The sequence below is a fragment of the Meles meles genome, chromosome 8 (genome assembly GCF_922984935.1).
Source record: "Meles meles chromosome 8, mMelMel3.1 paternal haplotype, whole genome shotgun sequence".
Lineage (NCBI taxonomy): Eukaryota > Metazoa > Chordata > Mammalia > Carnivora > Mustelidae > Meles > Meles meles.
The window spans coordinates 60155615-60172779 of NC_060073.1; the positions used below are offsets into that span (position 1 = coordinate 60155615).

The 17165-nt window shown below is 56.8% G+C and overlaps 1 protein-coding gene across 3 annotated transcripts in view; it reads right to left on the minus strand.

Moving 5' to 3' along the window:
• Nucleotides 1-1623: 1623 nt before the first annotated feature.
• Nucleotides 1624-17165, minus strand: part of PDE2A (phosphodiesterase 2A) — a 91415-nt gene continuing 75873 nt past the window's right edge. For all 3 annotated transcript variants that reach the window (XM_046015554.1, XM_046015557.1, XM_046015556.1), the window contains 25 exons: nucleotides 16528-16587; nucleotides 15769-15925; nucleotides 15514-15566; nucleotides 15255-15329; nucleotides 15106-15147; nucleotides 14494-14562; nucleotides 14125-14255; nucleotides 11071-11182; nucleotides 10544-10583; nucleotides 10342-10405; nucleotides 9820-9892; nucleotides 9495-9672; nucleotides 9165-9277; nucleotides 8428-8505; nucleotides 7422-7544; nucleotides 6802-6872; nucleotides 6417-6539; nucleotides 5990-6077; nucleotides 5682-5729; nucleotides 4548-4622; nucleotides 4366-4465; nucleotides 3988-4100; nucleotides 3579-3617; nucleotides 3334-3440; nucleotides 1624-3026 (listed from right to left, as the gene is read on the minus strand). In XM_046015554.1, the coding sequence (XP_045871510.1) occupies nucleotides 2816-3026; nucleotides 3334-3440; nucleotides 3579-3617; nucleotides 3988-4100; nucleotides 4366-4465; nucleotides 4548-4622; nucleotides 5682-5729; nucleotides 5990-6077; nucleotides 6417-6539; nucleotides 6802-6872; nucleotides 7422-7544; nucleotides 8428-8505; nucleotides 9165-9277; nucleotides 9495-9672; nucleotides 9820-9892; nucleotides 10342-10405; nucleotides 10544-10583; nucleotides 11071-11182; nucleotides 14125-14255; nucleotides 14494-14562; nucleotides 15106-15147; nucleotides 15255-15329; nucleotides 15514-15566; nucleotides 15769-15925; nucleotides 16528-16587 (2343 nt within the window). In that variant the 3' untranslated portion in view covers nucleotides 1624-2815. The remainder of the gene's footprint in view (nucleotides 3027-3333; nucleotides 3441-3578; nucleotides 3618-3987; nucleotides 4101-4365; nucleotides 4466-4547; nucleotides 4623-5681; nucleotides 5730-5989; nucleotides 6078-6416; nucleotides 6540-6801; nucleotides 6873-7421; nucleotides 7545-8427; nucleotides 8506-9164; nucleotides 9278-9494; nucleotides 9673-9819; nucleotides 9893-10341; nucleotides 10406-10543; nucleotides 10584-11070; nucleotides 11183-14124; nucleotides 14256-14493; nucleotides 14563-15105; nucleotides 15148-15254; nucleotides 15330-15513; nucleotides 15567-15768; nucleotides 15926-16527; nucleotides 16588-17165) is intronic.

The following is a 17165-nucleotide window of genomic DNA, read 5'->3' on the forward strand; positions in this document are numbered from 1 at the left end:
CCACTGCCCCTGAGGTAAAACCAAACTTCCCAGCCTAGCATTCTAGGCCCTTCCTGGTCTGGCGGTATCTTCCCTCTGTCTCTTCATTCCCTGTGTGCCCTCATATGAGCAGTCCCTTCTACCAGGAGCGCCTGTCCCCTTGTGCCCACAGGAAAACAATACCTGCTCATCTTCCAGACCTCCCTGCCTTTCCTCAGGGTTGTGATCCTGCCTGGGGCCCCATGGTCAAGAGTCCCATAGGGTTGTCATGTCCTGTGACCATATCTCCCTGGCCAGGCTGTTAAACCTTCCAGAGCAGTGACAAGGACAGTTAGCTCTGGGCCTCAGCAAAGGCATGAAGAAATATTTGTGAGCTGTTCGCTCAACTGGGTGGCGAGGAAGGATCTGTCACAGCATGGGCCTCAAATGGGATTAGATGTCCTCAAGGGAGGGTTGAGCTGGGGACAGACAACAGATGCAGGGACGGGGAGCAAGATCCCTGCAGTGTGCATACAGGCTGTGCTTGGTAGAAGAGGGACACACATTCAGGGTTGGGGGGAGGGGAGGGGAATCACAGGCAGAGAAGCACCTGTGTCAACACACACTGATGCCGGGGTCAGTTGCACATTGTTAGAACAGCCAGCCCCTATCAGCAAGGGGCCTGCTGGGCACTGACCTGCCCCTACCTGGGGGCCCACTGGTCAGCCTGGGTCCTGTGCTGAGAGAAGACAGGGACAGACTGGGAGAGCCCCAAGCGGGGGCTGGGTAGGGAAGGGGACTGGACCCAAGCTCCTAAGGGAAAGCTAGGTGCCCTGCAACCATCCAGCCCAGAAGAGCAGGTACCAAACCATGAGAAATAGGCTCTGTGGTCCCAAAGGCTGGCACCTGGGGCACCACCAGTGGTTACAGGATGGCCCTAACCATCTCCTCCCAGCCCTCCTTTCCTCCCTGTCCTAGGAAAGGAAATCCCAGTGTTGAGCACTGAACATATCAAGCTTTACTGATTTGGACAAGATGAACAGGAGAGGAAATGGGGAGGAGAGGGGGTGTAGGTAAGAGAGGGCAGGGTGTAGACATTTTACCCATCTGAGCCTGCTGCTGTTCCAGTCTGGGCTCTGCCTCTCTCCCTGCAGAGAGAAACATGTTCACAACCAGAAAAGCAGGGAAGCAAATCCACAGACACAACTCGGGCTGTATCTGGTGTAGAGTCAGACTCAGGGGCACTTTCCCGGCAGGACTTATGGGGACACAGATGGGGAAGGCCCAGAGGGGTTTCAGAGGTCTAGGCTCTGGCTGGGTGGGTACTCATGACCAGTAGGTCAGCAGACAGTGTTTAGGACAAGCTCTAGGCAGCCTGCTTCAGCCTAGTTCTTTCTTGCCAGCTCACAGTCTCTGCCAGCCAGCATGTCCCTCACTGCTCCATGCCCAGGCCTCCTCATCCACCGTCTGCCTCTAAGCCCCATGGGCTGGTAGAGGACTGGTCCAAGGGGTACCCAAACAGGTCTGTGACTCTCCTAGAAGAGGAGCTAAGCACAAGGGGTGGGGGCTCCGGTAGCCGAGGAATTCTAAAGAGCTTTAGCTGGCCCCAATTCTGTCTCCCCCATCCCCGTGCACAGTATCTGGAAATAGCCCCATGGGAGAGGGTTGGTAGAAAGAAATAGATTTATTCTCATGTACAAAGCGGTCAGCCCACGGGACCATATACAACAGTTGCACAGAATCCTAGAAAAACGCATCTCTCTAAAGGCAACTCAGAATAGGTAAGGCAGGTGGCCCCCCTCCCCCCCACCCCACAACACATACAGAACAACACAGAGAAGGGAGAAGCCAGCAGCCGGGCTGACCCAAGAGGCCCGGCCCTATGGGGGTCTCCCAAGCCCCAGGGCACGGGTAGATATGGCCTTGAAGAAGATAGGAGCCCTGCTAGGGCCGAGACAGCCCTCTCTGGCTGCAGGGAGGGGGAAGGGACTTAGGCTAAGGGGGAGAAACTCAGGGGGCCCCTGAGGGACTCAGGGTTGGCTCTCTGCCCTAGGGTTGCAGGGACATTCCACGGCTTCTCCTGGGACTCCACAGAGCCAAGGGGACTTTGATCTAAAAGGGGTCTTAGAAAATGGATTGTCTCACTCTCCTGTCTCACCCACACAGGGGAAGTCACTTGCCCAGGGTCACACAGTCAGGAGGAAGCATTATTGACTCAACTGGCACCTGTCTTCCAGCCCCGGGCTCCTTCCTGCCCACCATTCCCATCCTTTCTTCCTGAGCCCCCTCTGCCCAGAGCCCTGAGCTGGCCCTCTGGCAGCTTCTGTGTGGGGCCCGGGCAGCCCAGTTCCCAATGCTCACCACGATTATAGTGGCGATCCTTAGGGTCACCTTCAGCCTCGTGGCAATTTCTAGCCATCCAGCAGAATTAATGACCCTTTCTAAGACCCACTCCCTGCTCACTGAGATGTCCCACCCCCTCCTTGCAGGAGAACCGTGCAAGAGGGAAGACGGCCGGATCGGGTGAGGCAGGAATGGGGCCCAGGAGAAACCATCTAGGCTGCCTCAGAAGGACTTGCCAAGATGTGGTCAGGGCCGCAGAGCAGGTCCCACTGCTTCTCAGTCCCCCCTGTGCTCTCAGAGGGCAAATGACAAAGTCTTGGTGAGGCTGGAAGTCTTGTTTCCATTATACAGAAAAGAAAGCTGAGGCCCAGGAAGGTCGGTGCTTGCCCAGGGTCCCATGGTAAGTCCTGGATTAGAACCTAGGACCTGTGGCTCTGGTCCCAGGACACTGGGGCCAAGCCAGTGCAGGGCTGTTAAGAGGAGGCCTGGGCAGGGGAGGGTCCCGGGGCAGGGCTCATTCAGCATCAAGGCTGCAGCAGCCGTTGACAGGGACCCTGGTGCCATCCAGCTCAGGCACCTCATACTCCTCATCCAGGAAGTCCAGCGAGTTGTTGCTCGGGAGGCCGCGGATGGTGAACTTGTGAGACACCTTGGTCCAGTGCTCACGGTTAGAGGCCACGCGCTCGTACAGCTCTGCCGCCTTGGGGAACAGGTCCTGCAGCAGCCTGGGGGTGCAAGGGTGCAGGGGCAGAAGTCAGACTGTGAGTAGCAAGGGCGATGCGGGCTATCCTGCAGGTGGAACTTGCACCTGAATGTGAGGCCTGGGATGGGACACTCAAGGAGAGCATGAAGTGAAGGCTTCATGTAGGGGCCGGAAAAGGATGGCTGGGCCCAGAGGCCGCGGGGTGTGTCAGCTGGAGCTCGGAAGCCCAGTTCTTGGGTCTGCCGCAGCCAGCCCCATCCCCTCGGCAGCCGCGCCACCCCCCTACCCCCACCCCCCTACCCCCACCCCCCCCCGCCGAACTCTCTCACTTGTAGATGGGCATTGCGATGTGCTCCATGAAGCTGATCTGCAGCTCAGGGATATAGGCCTTCTCCCGGTCCATCATCTCCATCGGCCTGTTGCCCATGGCCTTCTCCTATAGGCAGCAAGTTGTTGTCAGGCCCGGCCTCTTCTCCCTCAGTCAGGCACCAGGAAGAAACTTACCCAGCCCTTCCCAGCCCCAGGCCAGGGACCCTCCCCGCAACCTGGACACCCAGGGTTATGCCCCACTTACCAAGTCTCCCTGGGAGAAGAACTCTTTGTAGATCAGCTCCTGAAAGGCCAGCACTCTCATCACACTCTGTGCATGGGCTCCGTCTACGTGAGCTCCTCTACAGCTCATTCCCAAGATGGCAAACTGAGGCAGCCCTCAGCCCCACCTCAGGCCCAGTTTGGAAGGGGGACAGCCCCAGATGGGATCAAGTGGCTGCATTCCGGCCCCCCTTCCACCAGCCACTGACTTGCTGTGTGACACCCAGTGAGTCCATGCCCCTCTCTGAATCTTCCCATCTGTCGCCCTGAACTGATCTAGGTTTCTGTCTCCCCAAAACTGAGCCAGACTGAGCTTGGCCCAGAGAGGTGTCTGGGCTATAGAAGCCACACAGAACTGGGCAGGCAGCTTCTCAGGGAGGCACAGCACTTACAGCAATCTTCCTGGTCGTCTTCCAGCCCTTGGTCTGGTCAGAGAGGTCACAGGAGGTCATAAGGAGGCAGAGGAGGAGGCTATGGTGATGCTTGTTGGTCCGGTCATAACCCACTGTTGGGGAGAGGATGGGGTCAAGGACCCAGGCCCCTCTGTCTGAGGGCAAGACCCCAGGGCCCACTCTCCGTGCGTGGCTCAGGAAATCCAGCACCCTGGATGGGAGCCAAAGGGCTGGGTACTGGATCTGCCTGGGTCTGGTGGCTCAGTGCTGGGCGGGGGGTGGGCAGGGGCTGTCTAAACCCCTGGAGCTGCTCTGCAGGCACATCACCCTCTTGGTGGTCCTTCCCCAACCCCAAGGCCTGGGGTTAACAGCAGGCACCTTCAGCCATCTTCTGGAGGTCTTTGAAGATGCGAAGGTGATGGGCCAGGTCAGTGGCCAAGATGATGTCCCGCATCAGGTCCAGCATACGCTGATAGTCCTGGACCAGGGCGGGGGGAGTGTCAAGGCCTCCTGCCAGACACCCCACCCACTCCCTCAGCTTCTTCCTCTGACCCCATTACCTTCCGGGAGAAGTGGTCGAAGATGTTGCAACCGTGGGTGTTGAGGATGGCGATGGCCTGAGCGAAGTGGTGTCTCTGGGGAGTGGGGAGAGGAGAAATGGGGGCCCAGTGGGGACTGGGGGCACTGTTCACCGCTGACCCCAAGAGAGGTAGCAGGCCCGGTACAGCTCCAGCCCCCCAAGGTGAGCACAGCAGGCAGACCCAGGGAGTCTGGGGACCTGGTGTCCATTCTGGGCTCTGTTACAGGCCTCTGTGTGACCCTGGGCAAGTCCCTGCAGGCCCTGAGCCTCAGGTCCCTCAGCTGTCACATGGAGGGACACAACCAGGCAAACTCTGAGAGCCTCTCAAACTGGAGTGATTCTGAAATGATCCCCCAGAGTCCTAGACACTAATTCATGCAGCAAACATTTGTTTGCTGACAAAGAAAGGCAGTGATGAGGTGAGGGCAAGGCCCCTGTCTCTTGATGCTGATGGGCTGTCACTCGGAGGAGCAGCAGGCTTAGCCCAGGGCACAGAGGGCAAAAGCAGGGCTGCCAGGCAGCCTCCTGGGAGGGAGTGAGCCCCTTGTCTCCCAGGGGCATGCAAACAGGGACAATCTCCAGAGGGGTGTTGTGGGGGGGGCAGCATGGGGCAAGGTGACCTTGAAAATTTGACTTTTACTGTGTGCGAAGCCCTGTGCCAAGGGCAGAGAATTCAGAGACGTTTCAGATTTTGTCCCTGCCCCAAGGAGCTTCCATCTCCTTGCATGGGCTGGACAGACCCAATTCAAACAACCTAAGGCAAAACTGGGAGTGACGGGGGCAGAGCCATCCTAGGCCTGGTGGGGAGCGGAATGCACAGGGCATTCCCAGACACGCAAAGAGAAACATGCTAAATACAAGTCCTCCCTGTGCAAACCTGGGCTCGGGCAGAATCCGAAGACTGACTCACACCCCCATCCACACCGGCACCTCTCCACAACCATCCAGCCAAAGGAACCAGACATGCCCTGGGCACGGGGGGTGGTGACAGTCCACAGGGCCTGTCTGGAGAGCAGGGCTTGGGAATGGGAGCAACTGGGTCACAGTCTAACTACGTAAGTCACCAGCCTTAAGAGGATGATGGGTACAGGGATATTAAGTAGAACGGTCGTACCTCCATAACAGAGCCCTCGGAGCTGTAGAGCGCAGCCAGCACAGATTTCTGGAAGAACCCCAGAAATCTCCATCACTCCTCATATCCAGATGTAAGTGCCTGCCATATTAGGCTAGGCATTGCCCTGTCCTCCCTGCCCCTTACGACTCTTCCATCTTAGAGCCCTTGCAAAGCCTCGGGGAGCCTCCTCCCAGCTCTAAACCAGCTCCTGGTCTCAGCAGCTCCCACCTCCCCTCAGGATGCAGGGCTGAGACTCCCAGACAGCCCTGTCTAGGAGGGTGACCCCTATGGGGAGGGCAGAGTCTCACCGAGGCCACCTGGAAGGAGTTGTTTGTGCCTCTGTGGTCCAGGTCATGACACATGCAGGAAATAAACAAGGCGAAGATCTCGATGTCCCTGGTTGGGAGGCAGCGGGGAGAGGGAGATCAGACCCTCCCACATAGCCAGAGGAAGAATGGCTGCATGAGTTGTCTGGGAGCCACTGGACAGGAGCTCAGGACGCTTAGGTCCCCTTCCTGGAAAGCAGCCCTGATTTGGAGTTTCATAGGCTCATTGTTCCAGGCGTATGTGACTGTGAGCAAGTCCCACCTGGAAAACGGGACTATGCAACCTTCGTCGCGACACCCTTAGGAGGATCCCAGGAGGTGGTGCATGTCGGGGGCCTGCCACACTGGGAAGGGGACTCCAGCAGCTGCCAGACGTTGGCAGGGAGGATAGGTTGGCCCAGCCACTCACTCGAGGTAGTTGGAGAGCTCCAGATTCTTGTAGAGCAGGTAGCAAAAGTGGGAGACAGAAAAGGCGTGCATCCAGTTGTGGTAGGGGGGATCCCGGTACCCCTTCTTCACCATCAGACAGAACCTGGGGGGAGGAGAGAGAGCAGCAGAGGGGCCTCAGGCTCTCCTTCTCCAGAAAGCCCTTCAGGGTCTGCCTTGCCCCATTCCTTTCCTTTACTCATGGTCCCAGAGGCTGGGAATTGCCCCACTCTGACACACCAGGCCACTCCCAGTCATCCTCAGAGACCCCTTCCCAGAGTGCTGGGGCAATGGATATGACAGTAGAGGACAGAGTGAGGCAAAGCCTGGGGCTCCCCTCCAGTGGAGGGGAAGGCTGGGGCGCGCACCGGGCCAGCGTCGGGCAGTCGATTTTGTAGTTGTTGATGAAATTCATGTCCTGCAGCATGCTCAGAATGGCCTGGAGAGAGCAAAAGCAGGGGATCAGAAGGACTGTCAGTTTTGAAATGATTCCCCTGCCTTGGGCCTTCTTGAAGCCTATAGAATTTTGGAATCTTAGCACTTTAGATCTAAACCAGAGAACCATTAAAACAACAACAACAACAAAAAAAACCCCCGAAAACCAAAAACCAAAACCCCAGAGAACCACGAAATGGTAGAGCCAAGCATTCTCAGAGCCATGAGCTTTCAGAAATGGGATCTAAGAACTCTTGTAACCAAGTTCACACAAAATCTTAGAAAACCAGGGAGGACCTGCTAACCCTGAGACCACATGCCCTGGGCATTGATGGTTCTGGAGCAGCCTTGGGCGGTCATCCAGTCCAGCCCCTGAGCCCTGGGAAGGCCCCGTGGTCCATGCTGGCAGACCACATGCCCACTCCATCTCCAAGGGAGGCTCTCTAGTCTTTGGTGATGACCTTCTTGCCAGGAAGCTCCTGTCCACGTCTAACTTAAATCTCTGGCTGACATCCTCCACCTCTTACAGTCAAACGGGGAAGGACCAGCTCACCATGGAAGTGTCATCCTCGGGCAGAGAGCGAGGGGTGTAGGTGAAACTGGCAAAGTTGGAGTCAATGGCAGCCACAGGCTGGATTCCGTCATGGAGGAGTTTGGTGTATTCATCATCAGAGACCTAGAGGGGACCAACCAGGGTGTTAGAGGATGACCTCCACCCCCACCCAGTGTCCTCATCCTCAAAATCCCATGGTTGGGGGGACCCACCCAAAATGCACCCTCACTGGGCAAGAGATCCCCGTCGTCCAGCCCACCTACTGGGGGTATAGCTCAGTGGTAGAGCATTTGACTGCAGCCCACCTACTGCCTCTTTGCCCGTGAGAAACCCCATCTGTAACAGCCTATCCTCAGCATAGACAGAGAACACCCCTTCACAATACCCCCCCAAATAACGCCAGCCTTTTCACAGACACTAACTTGAGGGTTCCTTCCTCAGGGGGAATGTCCCAGAGTCTAACCTCAGTCCTTCCAACCACAGCTTTGACCCTACCCAAAAAGTCTGGGACCCTTTGATTTGGACATAGGTGAGAGGAAAATGACCACCACACACTTTGAACTAAAGCCTGGGACCGTTTTTCTGAAACTGAGTTTGGGAATGAGACAGGCTATCAGAAGACTGTGGAGGACTGTAGGACCACAGTACCTAGGGGAGCTGGCAGAGGGCCCTGAGTGAGCTTCCTAGCCTTCAGTGATTCTTAAGGTGGAAGTTCTCCCCAGATGTGGGGAACATCAGGCTGAACCAAGTTCCTCCCTGGGCTGGGTCCTGCTGCCAGCCTTGGGGCTAAACCAGAACCTGCTTGAAAGAGGCTGCCTTGAAGGAAAACAGGAGAACAGGAGGCCTGGCATTGCTCTGGGTCTAATCTTATCTTTAAGAGAGGGCAATCAGAAAACCCAGGCTGGTCCTGGGCCCCTGAGGAACTGGGAGGCGGGGAAGAAACAGGTGGGTTGCAAGAGACCCTGGGATTCTGAGAAGAAGGACAGAGACTCCGTGTAGGCCTCACCTTCATGTGGTACATCATCATCTCGTTGGCTAGGTGGCTGCGATACTGGGCCTCATTCACTTTCTTGTATAGGAGGGACTGGGGGAGAGAGGGAAAGATGGGGCTCAAGCAAAGTGGCTATGAAATCTCAGAATGCCCAGGACAGGGACAAAAGGGTCAGACAGAACCCCCTTCCTGTCCCATGCTGACCCTAGTCCGAGCCTTCAAGCTCCAGCCCAGAGTAGGGAGCCCCCTCCGATTTCCCCTCAAACCTCCCTCCCCTTGCTCCTCCTCCCCAGGTCTTCTTGGCATTTGATCTGGCACTTTGCACCCCCTCTTGAGCCTGCCCCAGTCTTCAGTCATGGAGTCTGAGTCCCAAAGCAGGGAAAGAGAAGCAAGGAAGTGGGAGAGCCTCAGGAACCTAGTGGTTGGCTTCCCCGAGCCAGAACTGCCAATTCTGGACAATGAGACCCAATGTTTCCCAAAAAGAAACTAACCAGGGGCTTGGGTTGAGGTTGCTTTGGGAAGGGATGGGCAATAATGACAACTGGAGTGTTCCCTGATCCTAGAAGGCTAACAGGACAAGATAGTAAATAGTAACAGTATCCTGATTTTTCAGATGGGAAACAGGCCAGAGGTGACCAGCAGGCACTGTCCAGAGCAAGAACTCCGAGTCACAGACCCGTGCTCTGGACAAAGCCAATGAGGAGAGGATAACAATACGGCCTGCACTGGCTCCAGGCCCTGTCCCCACTCACATGGGCTATGCTGATGCCACAGTAGATGGAGAAGGCTGTCGCCAAGTCCTCATCGAACTTGCTGAACCATGGTCCGTTAATCTTGTTCACCAGCTCGGCCACACCGATGACCTCTGGGGACCAGAGAGGGGCTAGCACCAGCCGCTGAGTGTGTCCAGTGGCGTCTGCCCTCCCAGGGTCTCCTCAAGAGACGTCCCGGCCTGGGTAACCACAAGGCCTTTCTGCTCTGAGACTCTAGGACGGTGGGGAAGGGTCGCCAACCCTCCGCTCTGCTTTGCCCCATCCTGCTCAGGCCCCGCCCCTCTTCCCGGAACCGCCCGGAGCTCGCACCCTGGTTCTCGTTCTTGATGGGGAAGCAGAGGATGTTGCGCGTGCGGAAGCCCGTGCTGTCGTCCACCCCGCGGTAGAAAAGCGGGTGCGCGTACGCGTCTGGGATGTTCAGGATCTGGCCGGTGGTTGCCACGTGGCCCGCAATGCCCTGGTCAGCCGGGATGCGGATCTCGTAGCTCTGCCGGGGCGGTAACGGAGTAGGGAGGAAGTCAGCGGCCCGCCAGGGAGCGGACCGTCGACTGTCCCTTCTGCTCCCTGGCCGCCCTGCGGACTCCTGGCTCCCAGAACTACGGCCCCACCCGCCCTCCGCGCGGCCGCGCCTCACCTCGTCATCTACCACACCCCCGTCGAACACCTTGGCCACCAGCTCATTCTGGTCCAGCAGGAACACGGAGCAGCTGTGGGGAGATAGCCTCAGTCCACAGCGCCCTGACACCCCTCTCTGACCAACCCCCCCCCCCCCCCCCCCCCCCACTTCTCACGACTTAGGGCAAAGCCCAGATTTCTGAAGCCTGGAAGGAGTGCTCCCTTACGAGACCCTCTGGAGGGCTGGCTGACTCCAGACATAAATTCACCCCAATGATTTTCTTTTTTCCTCCTTGTAGCGGCTACTGTGTGCCAGGCACTGTGTTAGGAGCTGGGGATCCGTAGCCAGCAAAGGGAGCCCCCCCTCCACTGTCATTGGACGTTACTAGTAAGGGACACAAGCATGAAATAAAGGATCATACAAAACATGACAGGGTCCCACATGGAGGCTGTTGGGGGGAGGGGAGAGGGAAAAGGAAAAAGGGGATGAGGCCTGAGGACTGGGGCCTCTGCTGCCCCACCCTGAGGTAGATTCGCTTACATCTCAGCATTGCTGAGGTTTCTGGCCTCTGTGATGATCTCCTGGAGCAGGACAGAGACATCATCTGTGGGTGGGAGAAGCGTGGACGGCAGTGATGAGACCAGGCTAGAGTGCCAAGGACAAGCCTTCTCACCTTTCCTCCCCAAAACGCCCACTCCCACTCCCACCCACAGCTGGGCATGGAGGAGGACAGTTCACTCACCCAGGTGAGTGAAGAGGTTCTTTGCCACTTGGAGAAGAGCCTGGAATGCAGGGAATGAAGATCGTAGGGTTGGCGTTGCAGAGGGGTCCCCCTCTCCAGCCCCCTGCCTCCAATGTTTCCAGAGTCTTCTCATTCCTCCTCTAGGGCTCTCTGGTCATGCTGGGGACTGGCAGAGTCTAATTATATCATTTGGCTACCAACTGAAGGAGTGGGAAGTACAGCCCCAGTGAAGGAGCACAGTAATCTGGAGTCTCAGGCTCTCCCTCACATCGGGCTCCCGCTGCCCAGATGTTGCTGTAGTACCCAAGTTGAACACTAGAGGACGATCGCACACAGTGCCTGCAGCCAACGGCGGGCTGGCCTGAGGAGCCACTAACCCACCTCCCACTTTAAGCGGCCTCCAGGGCAATAGGTAGCCAACCTTCCTGCCATCAGTCCAGAAAGACAGGGGCTTTTTCCTATGGGTGACGCTCTGGGGCTGAGAGCGTGACTTCATCTCCAAGAGAAGCTCATAGTAGGTGACTCACCTGGCACTCACACTTGAGCTTTTGCTCCTTCTGGAAGGCCAGGGTGCTGGTGAGCACAGTGCTCGTGTAGTGGAAGCAGTGCTGGATCACACGCTCATCCTGGTCTGTGAACCTGGGGCAGGGGGTGGGGGTCACCAGAGAGGCAGTGGACAGCGGTCTTCCCTCCCTGTTTCTCCTTGCTTCCATTTCCCCAGGATGTCCACTCAGAGACGCATCAGCTAACCATTACTCCCCTCTACCCGGGCTGCTCGCGGCATAGGCAGCTGAAGCCAGCTTCCCCCTCAGACTGGGGCTTTCTGAGGGGAAGGCTCTAATCCCCCTCAGACCAAAATGTGTTTTCCTCCTCAAACTATTGTTTCTTGAAGCCAGAGCTATGTCCCCTTCCACTGACTTCGGATTTATCCAAACTGAGGTTGGGTCTCCCCTCTCAGACTAGACACTTGCTTGGGCCAGAGCTGGGTATTCTCCTGCTCTTCCCCAGGGACCACCAGCCTCAGGGAGGGGCAGTGGTCCCATCCTGTCTTGTCCAGCTTCTGTCAGTCCTACTCTTCCAACTCTGCAGGCTGTGATTTGGTGCCGCCATAAATTCTAACGTGGCTGTGAGGAGGAGCCCATCTCTCTCAGAGCTAACTCCCATTTGGCAAGATGGCCCCTGGTCCTGCTGAGGTCATTCAATCTGGCCACCGAGTGACAGGGAGTTCTGTGGGGCTGGATGGACCAAGCTAGGGAGGATCTGCGCTGGAGACATGGTTTAGCCTCTCCAAGTGGGGGCCTTAAGAATGAGGGGGAGAAGCATGCCTCTGAGATCTTGACCTCTCGGTCCCCAGATTTCCCTGCCTAGGCTTCTCCCCATTTTATGGCTGGTCTCAGTGCTCCTTTGCCAGGGTATCCCTCACTCCTGCTGGCTGCCTCATGCTTTGGGTCTAGATCCCTGTCCCCACTACCCTGTATCCTTTCCCTACCTTCCCTAGCACAGCGTGTGAGATCCCTCAGTCTGGTCCCGCTCACCTCTGTCCCCATATCTATGGGTGTCTCTCATACTAAGCCTCACTGAGATCATCACCATTCTGAGAAAACCTCAGGCTCTTTCACACCTTCACGCTTTTCTCCACACTATTCGCTCTGCCTAGAATACCTTTCCCACCCTCCTCCCTCTCCGCCCTGAAAATAAACTTCAAATCTTGAAGGCAGGGACCATGGCTGTGTCACCCAGTGCAGAACTGGTGCCAGAGAGATAAATGGGAGGTGTCTGCTAAGTGCTTTAGCTGTATTCTATGTCTGCCCTGGTCACCAGCCCCCTCACACTCCCAGCTCAAGGAACTCTGGGGTCCCTGTTCTTTGGGCTCCAGGCAGCTTATCTGCCATCCCTGCTCTGAGTGGAATCCCACCTTGTCTCATACACTCATTCAGCACTCACTCCCTGAAATGTGTGGGACCCAGAGATGGCTACAGAGCTGTCACCAAGCCCCATCTCATTTCCCTTCTGATGCCACCTCTCCTCCAGGTCTAAGGTCATCTCAGAGCCCAGTCCCCCAGCCAGCAGCCAGAGGTCACAGCCCCTGCTGAAACCCCTCCCTCTGCACTCCCCTCCTGAGGGGCCTTTCTGAGGCCACCTGACCAGTCCAGGGCTGGACACAGTAGGTGCCCGATGTGTGCTTGCTGAACGATGTAAATGCTCCCACCAGTAGGACGCCAAGCACGGATGACACAGATCCCACATCTTCCCTGCCTCAATGGGTTCTGCTTCAGCCCCATCTTCACTTCCCCAGGCCTAGCTGCCCTGCCTGCAGAGCTCTACGCCATTAGGTCCTGCTCCTCAGGCCTATGACTCCCAGATCTCTGCCTCACCCTTGCAGACACCATGCCCAGGCTTTCTGACATCTCAGTCATCCCAGCATCCCCAGTGTCCACTTTCTGCAGGACCTACAGCCTAGTCTGCTTGCTGGAGTCCCAGGGGCCAAGCGTTTCGTCAGTATGTCCGCATCCTGGAATCAGGACTCACCTCCCACTCTTCCCTCCCTGTGTGACTCAGGCACAATCTGAGAGAGCAGTGGACCACATGTGGCAGCACTCACATACGGAGCCTGTGCCCAGGACAGACACGGCTCACTGGTCACAGCACCGTTTCTCACTCAGCTAATCTCCATGCTCAGCCCACTCTTGCAGGCAGCTCCTACCAAGTAATGAGCTGGAGTAGGACATGAAATCTATTTACAATACCACTTCTAGACCCCAAATCTGACCTCAGTTCTTGAGAATAGCTTCCCAAGCCTCTTTACCTGACCCTGCCCTTCCCACCGCTGTGTTTTCTAGGATTCTTAGAGCTGCCCTGCCAGTGTCTCTACTGTCCTTCAGCTTATCCCAGCCCCCACCTCTTCCCTTTTGCCCCTGTCCACAATGTCAGTGGTGCTGTCTGGGTCCCAGAGAGTTCACCCATCCCAGAGCTCACCACCCCTCCATCAGGGCAGTTTCCAGCAGAAGTGCCAAAAGAGGGTGAAGGCAAGTAGGGGAAAGGCCAGTTCTCTCTGAGAGTAGATAATGCAAAGTGGAGGAAGTGGGAAAAAGAAGGGGAATTCACTTGGACCTCAACATGATTTTATTTTTATTTTTTTGAAGATTTTATTTATTTATTTGACAGAGAGAAAGAGAGAGAGAGAGAGAACAAACAAGCAGGGGGAGCACCAGGCAGAGGGAGAAGGAGAAACAGGTTCCCTACTGAGCAGGGAGCCCAATGTGGGGCTCGATCCCAGGGTCCTAGGATCATGACCTGAGCTGAAGGCAGAAGCTTAATGGACTGAGCGACCCAGGCACCCCTCGACATGATTTTAAATAAGCCAAAATGGGTGATGGAGAGTCACCAATGACCTGTGTCTCAGCCAGAAGAAGCTGCAGCACCTTCAGAATCCCCTAGGCTCCTCACCAACAAACCATTTGGCCCACCACTGCTGGGATGGTGTCCCCTGCCTGGAGCCTTTCCCTCACTGTGGCCCTAGCAGAGCCCTGCCCAGCCTCTCAGCTCCACCTCCTGATCCACGTCACCCCACCAAGACTCACAGGTCTCCTCCAAGCTTGTTGAAGGCGCAGGCCAAGGCCACCACCTGGTCGGTAGCCCGGCTGATGACAGGGACGCAGAGCATGGCCTGCAGCTCACAGCCCAACATGCTTTGCAGCTGTTGCACATCCTCCTGCAAAGGGGAGGGGTGTCAGGGTGGGGATGGAGGGAGGGAATGTGCTTTGTCCCAAGCCCACCACCACACCCTGCAACAGGCAGTTCTAAGGGGCTTCTGCAGAATGGGAAGCACTAAACACGGGGGTGGCTTGGGAGAAAGTCCCTGGGGCTTGTCTCTCCTGTTCGCAGGCTGCCTTCTCCCAGAGACCCTCTCCCTTTGTCTCCTCCCCCAGTCCAGCCAGCCCATGGCTTACAGAGGTGAGATCTTTCAGCTGGATCGACTTCTTATCTTCCACCATGTGGCCCAGGCGCCCTGTCGTCATCTGGGGAGTGAGGAGAGGCTGAGTCAGGGCTCAGCTCTCTCCAAGGTCAGGTGACCTCAGACTCAACCCCCCTCCCAAGTCTGGAAGTTCCAGCAACTTCTTCAGAAATCCAAACGGTGGATAGAGTCAATACTGGGGAGCTGGGGTGGAAGGTGGGGTGGAGAGAAGTTCTGCTCTTGACCAGAATCCCCTTTGGATGACATTAGGGTCTTCCCTACTTAGAAGAGAGAAAAGTAAACTCCACAGAGAGTGGAACTCAACAGATTCTAAGAGAGCCAAATCCAGAAATGTTCCAGCAGAAGTGAACTGGTCCCAAGTAAGCCTTTCTATAGATTGTAAGAGATCTCTCCTAATGGATCCCATTGATGACAGGTTGTGGTCTCTCATAACATTTCTAAATAGATTCCAAGATCCAGATAATTCCAGCAGGTTCCGAGTGATTCTAGCAGAGATCCCCGTCTCTCTGGCCAGCTCCCTGGAGCCCCTCACTGGCCCTAACTCCTCCCACAGACTCCCAACACTGAGGATGGATGGGGGACTCACGGGAAAGCTGGTTTCCTCCTGTAGCACTTTATCTCCAATGACCTGAGGGGCAAAGTGGCGGCACCGGTTAAAGGGTGGGCAAGGCTGTTCCCCTCGGAGACCCCGGTCCCAGCCCCCCGCTCCAATCCACAGTGGACCTGGGCCCTCACCTTACAGGAAAGCTGGAGATTGTCCTCGGACACCAGCAGGAGGCAGCAGCGAGATGCCTGGGTTTCCTGCTGCAGCTGAGAGGCAGGGACCAAGGGAGCGGCTGACCGCGGATCTGGGGCCACCCCCACTCCCCACCCTCTCGCCTCTCCAAGGCTCCTCAGGTAGGAGGAGGGGAGGGCGGGGCGCTAGAATCTGATTGAGAAGGGCCCTAGGTCCCTGGAGGACCACCGGGGGCAGGGGAGAAGCACGTGCACTCACATATTGGAGGACTTTGAGCTGCAGGGAAGAGGCGTCCAGGTCGTAGAGTTCCCCTGCAGTGGGGAGGCGCGGGGCAGAGGGAAGACTCATTGACTCCCCCAGGGATGCTGCACCTGCCGCCGGCCCGTAGACCTCCCTTCCACTTGCCACTCGGGTCCCCCCATCCCGGGCGTGCCCCACCCCATAAGCCCATCCCTTCCAGGTTAGATCCTGTCGGGCTCAGGGGCCTCGCCCCCGCCCCCGCCGGGTCCTCACCGCACAGCTGTAGGATCTTCCTGTCCTGGTCGGTGTACGCGACGCCGCCCTTCTGGTCTGCCATCACCGCCGCCGCCTGGGGATTCTGGACCGCTTCGGAGGCCGCGCCGAGCCCGCGCTGCTGCAAGGCCTGCACCCTTCGCAGGGCCACCAGGGCCTGGGACAAGCCGAGTGGTCATCGAGTCACTCGCCCCACCTGTACGACGCTCGCGGCCGCCGCCTGGGGACCTTCGCCTTTGCTCCGTTGTCCTGCGGTGCTCTTGCCCCGACCCCCGTCCCAAACAATTCAACCCTTAGCGCTCCACCCACCCGTGGGCTCCCAGTGCCCCAGGAGCATCCTTCAGTTCTTGAACAGCTAGGGACAGGGTTTGTCCCCCTGGCTGGCCTCCAGGCTCTTACTAGACGGGGTGGGGTCAGATTTCTCGGCTTCTCTGACACTCAGGGAGTTGGAAGGCCTTGTTAAAGTCACAAACTCCTACAGTCTCAGGATCATTAAGTACATAGTCCTTCCTAAGTATTGACAAGGTATCTGACTTGCCTTATCTCACTGTACCATAAGCAAGTCAGTGCTATCCTTATCCTCATTTTCAGATGTGAAACTGAGGCCCAGAGAGGTTAAGTGACTTGCTCAAAGTCACAAGACCCAAAGATGGTGGACAGGAACCCAGGTCTGTCCAGTTCCCTGGCCAGATCATCTTCCTACCAGTTGTGGTGAGGTCTTCAGCGGCCCCCATCTTACCCAGCCCTACCCCCACTCACATGCTTCTCCACCGCCTGCAGGCTCCACTCTTCACTGTCGCTCAGCTGGCCACAGTGCACCTGAAGGAATATGAGAGGGGGACCACCTGTGACCTCCCCTAGGCTCCTGTCCCATGCCCAGCATACACCTGTCACCACCAACACATCCACACCCCAGTCTGTGGGCCTCAACGATAAGCCTATCCTTCTGACCAAGCAGATGGCTCCAGGAAAATCCCCTCCTCCAGGAAGCCTTCTAGGGCTAATCCAAAGAAAGAAACTGTCTGATCTCTGCCTTTTCAGACACTGTCCCATTAACAGCACAACCCAGGTGTCCAGTGGGGGAAAGGGGGGGTGAGCTTGGACCCCTTTCCATCTCCCAGCCATGGAGCCCCTTAGGCGCTGATCATGGAATCAGTGGTATTAGCCTCAGCCCCCAGCTCCATACTTTCCGAGCTGAGGCTTGAGCTGCCCTTAAGTCTGCAGTAAGGGAAGAGTTTCAGCATTTATGATGCATCTGCCGAGCCTAAAGAACTTGGGAGGAAGGTTGGGAGAATGGATGAATGGAGTGATAAAGTGCTTGCCTTACATGTATGGGATTCTCACCAGCCCAGAAGGCAAGCTTCCATCCTGCACATGAACCAAGGCCCAGAAAGGTT